Source organism: Pelophylax lessonae, assembly GCF_965119305.1.
Source record: "Pelophylax lessonae genome assembly, chromosome: 1".
Taxonomy (NCBI): domain Eukaryota; kingdom Metazoa; phylum Chordata; class Amphibia; order Anura; family Ranidae; genus Pelophylax; species Pelophylax lessonae.
Window position 1 is genome coordinate 794,114,642 of NC_138768.1, and position 6,000 is coordinate 794,120,641.

Genomic DNA, 6,000 nt, shown 5'->3' on the forward strand with positions numbered 1-6,000 from the left:
CCCTTTTCTCAAGCTTGAGAGGCCTGGAAAAGCATAGCTCTCTTTCCCCTGCCGTACCAATGACGTCACTTCCAGTCAGCTCTGGAAGCTGTCCACCAGAAGCCTTGACTATGTCATATGCCCGATTTTAACTGTCACAATGTGAGTTGCCATTTTTCTTTTCACCACAACAAATACGTTAATATACTATTCTAAGATTGTGCCCTGCTGTTCTTTTTAACTGTTCACCTAGAGATACTTCAGTATCTTCAGAGGTGCTGCATCTGGTGCATTGAGATCAGTGATAAATTATCCTGAATGCTCCAATTGAACTTTATGAACTTTTTGCTTTTCTGCATAAATATTCATGTACACACAACACTTATTGTGCCAAATACCCCAATACTACTGAATCTACAAAAAAACAACTAGCAGCACAACTCCTGTGTTTTAAATCCACTCAGTTACTTTGTTCACAAACTGACATCAGAGATGAGTCACTGGTTGTTAGGACGCATGCAGGTGCCGGCTCCTTAGCAACCAATGACTCATCCCTGCTGGCTGACAGAAATTAGAGGAAAAAGGTTTTAAAAAAATGACAGTACAAGATTGTCAAAGCATAGATAGAAGATATATGTACACACTATAGACAAGCTACAAGTAGCATCACAACTCCTATGTTTTTAACGCCACTTATTTTAAACCACTTTGTTCACAAACCTCCGTTTTAGCAAGCATAATGTCAGTTTTGCATTTCTTTTAACACTTCTGTAAACTTTTAACCCTTGCCTTAATTCGTGAGCTGAAAAAAAAAATAAACATTAAAACATTACTGAGAATGGAGAAAAGCAAGTACAGTGAAAATGTCACACATATTTCAGCAAAATTATTCTGAGGATAAACTATCACAAAGTCTACAAGTAACAAAGTAGCATCAGACCTTATATTTTTAATTCTACTTCCATCCACTTTGTTCACAAACCTCCTTCAGCAAGCTTGAGGTCATTTTTTCAGCTTCTCTAAAACACACCTTTGGGAGAGGCTTAATGCGTCCTATACGGGAAACTCTGAAATTCACTAATGCCTAACTGCTAGTCAGGAGCATATGGTTATGTGAAATCAACATTAAGGCATAACTCCAACTTAAAAGCGAGTGACATTTACAAAGTCACCACTTCCCAGTTGTGCAGCATTTAGGGACCGGACCAACAGAGCCTGTACCAGTCACCAAGTAAGCAAGACATGTCACCTTTCTGCCAGTGACTAATCCAATGATTGCTATGGGATACAGGATACACTCTCCCGTGACTCCAGGCTGAGTCCCTAGGCACTATGTATCGTGGATCCGATCACAAGAGTGGGGAACTGGCTGCTAGTGGAGGTGCCAAGCACTTAACCCCCTCCAATACCAGAATGACCATTAACTTTGCCATGTCACCCATCTCCTGGCTGATTGGCTGCCTTACATATGACACAGACACTGTAGTCCTTAGTAACGACACATTAGCTTACTCTGGTTAGCACTCTTTATGTTAGAACTGTTCTTTTGATATGCTGTGCATGCACCCCTTTTAGAGACTTCAGACCAGGCAAAGCAAGAGAACAAAAGATCCTTTACTGAGGTAGTTGCAGAAAAAAGTAACAGTCTCAAAATACATTTTCAACTCCGTTCCAAAACCAAAAACTCTCTACTGCCCCATAAAGAATGCATACCTTAAAGTGATTGTAAAGTCTCATGTTTTTTATTTTTTTTTAAATGGCAAAGATGTTATACTTACCTCCTCTGTGCAGTGGTTTTGCACAGGGCAGCCTGTATCCTCCTCTTCTTGAGTCCTTCTTCTATGCTCCTGGAACCTCCCTCCGGTTGAGTGCCCCTACAGAAAGCAGCTTGCTATGGGCGCACCCGAGCTGCAGCTCTGTGTGTCCATTCAGACATGGAGCTGCCATTTGGCCCTGCCCCCCTCTCACTCCTGATTGGCTAACTGACTTTGACTGTGTCTCAGCCAATCAGGAGGGAGAGTCCCAGATGGCTGAGGGACTCGTGGACATTGATGGATAAAGATGGGGCATTGAATTAAGATAAAAAAACGTTCTCCCTTTACAACTCCTTTAAGCAGAAGCCAAGTCCATGAAAGTAATCCCTTTTGAGGCAAAAGTCCATTCAGGCAATAATCCACAAGAGGCAACACAAGTCCTTTAGAGTCCAAGAGTTGGCATTAATCCACAAAGATAATAAGTCCATCACTGGCAGTTAAAAGTCCTTAAGAGTCTCCTGGCTCTGGACCCCATTAGGAACCCTGACTGGGCTCCCATCGCCCCTACAAGGGGGTGATCACACCAAAAGATTAACAGGCTACATTTCGGCAGTTTCCCAAGAACTCAAGGGGCTTGGAATCAGCCCCTTTATGCAAGTTATATGCTAAAAATGATGGGAAAAATGTTACCCCTTACAGCTTGATTTCCTCCAGCTCACAGATCAACCTGAGGACACAGTGCAACAACAACACATTGTAACATTTTGATCCTGGCTGGCTCAATTAACACGAGGGCACGAGTACAGGCGGGAAAAACCGGAACACCCACAGGAAGGCATGTTAATCCTGCCTACATACCTGTAATCATTTAGAGCCTCCTCTTAAATTTGTGAGCTAGACATGTGCAAATCGTTTTGGTCCGAATATTAATTTGGATGAATTTTTGGGCATTGTTGTTATTATTAATGTATGCAAATCTCGAAATTAAATAGTAACAAATTTCTTTGAAATTCATTTCATTTTGTTTCATATATTCGTTTGCTAATGAATTCCAAATTTTCGGAACAATTTAAATTCGGATCGGTTTGAAAAAAAATCGACTGATTCAAATTCTGAGTGAAAAATAGTTGGTTGTTAAGGAGCGGGCCTGGAAGCTGGCCGCTGTGTCCTTAATAACTGATGACTCATTAGCTATCAGCATGCTTCCCCACTGACAGCTGAAATGTAAACAAAAGAATGCCAGCAATAAACAATTCAGGAAAAACAGCATGGAGTCCCCCCTACAATTCATGCCAGGCCCCTCGTATTTTTAATAAGTCTGTCTCTATTTAGAGCTAGCAGGTAGTCTGAACCAATCTTTACCATGTTTGATTTAGAACACCAATACTTAATTGAAGTGTAAAACAGAATCAAATTAAAGCAAAATGAACCGTAGGATCAAAATAGCCCAGAAAGCATCAGATGATCTTTAGATGGGATCGCCTTTTTCTCTTACCAACATGATCATAGTTAAAAGGATGCATGATAGGAAAATGTTCTTCTCACTATATGACATCCAGGTTGTGTACTGTATTTTTCGGCATATAAGACGACTGGGCGTATAAGAAGACCCCCTACTTTTCAAGTTAAAACATAGGTTTTGGGGCTATACTCGCCATATAAGACTACCCCCCTTCCGAAGCAAAGTAAGGCAACACCATATACGCCGAGTAAAAAAAACCCCAAAGGTAATTAAGTGTAATCTATGAAAGCGCTGACTGTCTGTGCCCTACTCATCTGCAAGGTACCGTAAGTACCGTAAATGTATTCTCTTAGAAATTTCCAAGGTATTATAAGTATTACTGGTAGATGTATTATCTCTCAAGGTGCTGACTGTGCGGGAATCCTGTACCGGTATACCGTATGTACCGTAGCTTCGGCTACATACAGTATACAGGCGCTGAGCCAATCATGGTGAGCGATGTATTCTATTATTGAATGCAAAGCCTGCCCGGATTGGCGGAGTCAGAGAGAGTAACATCATCCCGCCTCTCTGACTCCGCCAATCCATTTAATAATAAAATACATCGCTCAACGTGATTGGCTCAGCGCGGTATACTACATAGCCAAAGCTATGGTACAGTATACTGGTACAGGATTCCTACACAGCCAGTGCCTTGAGAAGATTATACATCTACCGGTAATACTTTTACTTACAATACCTTGGAGATATATAAGAGAATACATTTACGGTACTTACGATACCTTGCTGATGAATAGGGCACAGACAGCCGGGGCTTTCATAGATTACACTTACTTAATTACCTTTGGGATTTTTATACTTGGTGTGTAAGACGACCCCCCCCCCCCATATAGGGGGATTTTTTTGAGGTTCAAAAGTCGTCTTATACGCCGGAAAATACTGTAATTTAATGCCAGGAAAGGGTTCCACATAGTCTTTTTCACTTGGTGAACCCAGTCTTTTTTTATTTAGCGGTTCACAGATAAACCATAAATCTAGCAGATCCATGAAACTAATGCTTTAGGAGTGAATCACAGTAAACCTTCTTACTTGAATGTACTTCTGCAGAATGTACAATCATTACTCCCAGTTGCAGGATAAATGATTCTCATGATAGACTGCAGTTAGCACAACACGCGCATATTTAAGCAAATCATCGAATCATGACTTGACTGTAAAGTATTTGATCCATAGCAAAGTCATACATGGATTCAGTCATTGCTATTCAGCTAAGACAGTCATTTATTACAGAAAATGTTAAACCTCAAGTTATATATTTCTCAGTATTAAAGTAGGCAATGTTCTATCAACGCAACTAATATTCCTCACTAAACTTTAAAAAGATGTTGAAAGCTTTTTAACAAAAACCTACCTGTATAATTATTTCCCAGATTTGAGTGTATGCTATGCTTCCCATTATGTAAGCCCAGTACTGGCTGCTTGCCGTTTGGCAGCCTGTGTAAAACTGCATACACCATCCAGATCCATGTCTCTAAATTATTTAGCAGTCTGCATATTCTGATCTTTCCTCTTCTACAGTATTGGAAATAAGCTACAAAAGCTGTTGATCTTGTTTGGAGCTCACAATGTGTTGGCTGCAGGTGATAAATACAAAATATTAACATACAACCATACCTGATTAACATACATATTTTTTTACTTTAATTTTGAAAATAAATATGCTGATTTATCTTATTTACGTTGCCTTTTTGTCTAGGCTGAAGCACCAACCAGAGCAAGATGGACAAGCTTCCAGCACAGACAGCAGAGCACATAGCCAGCAACACATAAAGCCTCAAGATGGACACACAACAAATAACAACATCTTGGTACATGGCTGCACAAGAGGCTGTAGCAGCTAGTGGACAAATTACAATATACAGACAGTTAGAAGCCCTGTATGCATGCCTTCACTCAGAAACATGGACTGCTCTTCAAAATGTGAAATATTACCAAGTATTAAAGCACAGCTCCTAAATTAGTGTGCTTATGGGTGGCACTAAGATTCCTTCTTTAAAATAAGAACTCCAAATGGCAACAAACATAAAAGACAAAAGGTTCATGTGTCCTGGGATAAAACTTGACCCTTTAATAATTTATTTTTTAATATTTCTGAATATTAAGGCAGTCCTTATGCAGAAATTGAAGCATCTAGATTATTTTTATGCAAAGAAAGCTCCAATATCCAGTTTCTGTAAAAAAGGGACTTCTGGTATTCGGCTTTGTATAGAGTGTAGCCTCCTTTTTTCTGTTGTTATGAAATATTTTAAGCTAAAGATGGCTCGCCGGAGGCTAAAGTGTTATCCAGTAGGGTTACTGGAATCTGGATAGGTTACTGAATAGGAAATCAAGTGGAACTTAGATGTATTGGACCTTTATATAAAATTGCTTAAAGCAAATCTGTGGGTTCATGTAGCTCCAGGTCCGTAGAAGGCACCTTTAGGTCTATGATCTCATCTGAAAATTATTTTCAAAGCACCCTAGATTAACTAGAATCCATTGTGGGGCTAAATAGCTACAAGAGCCAGCAAGGTTTTGCACTTGCATTCTGAGCTTTTGAATTTGCTTAGCATGCCAGCCATCACATTAGTGCCAATAGAAAAGCACAAAGTTCAGGAAAAAGGAAGGTCAGAGTGTTGCTATATAAGCAAAGGACCCTTCCCTGAACCCAGGAACCCCAATAATTGATTAGTTAAAGCTACAGTTTAGGTATGGATATTTTAGCCTAGTTACATCCAGCTTGGAACAATGTAAGTATGTACAGTA

General features: G+C 39.9%; 1 protein-coding gene across 1 annotated transcript in view; it reads left to right on the forward strand.

Annotated features, from left to right (window-relative positions):
• Positions 1-5,448, forward strand: part of STK32B (serine/threonine kinase 32B) — a 391,673-nt gene extending 386,225 nt beyond the window's left edge. The window contains exon 12 of the mRNA XM_082263144.1: positions 4,952-5,448. Within this exon, the coding sequence (XP_082119270.1) occupies positions 4,952-5,096 (145 nt within the window). The 3' untranslated portion in view covers positions 5,097-5,448. The remainder of the gene's footprint in view (positions 1-4,951) is intronic.
• Positions 5,449-6,000: the final 552 nt, after the last annotated feature.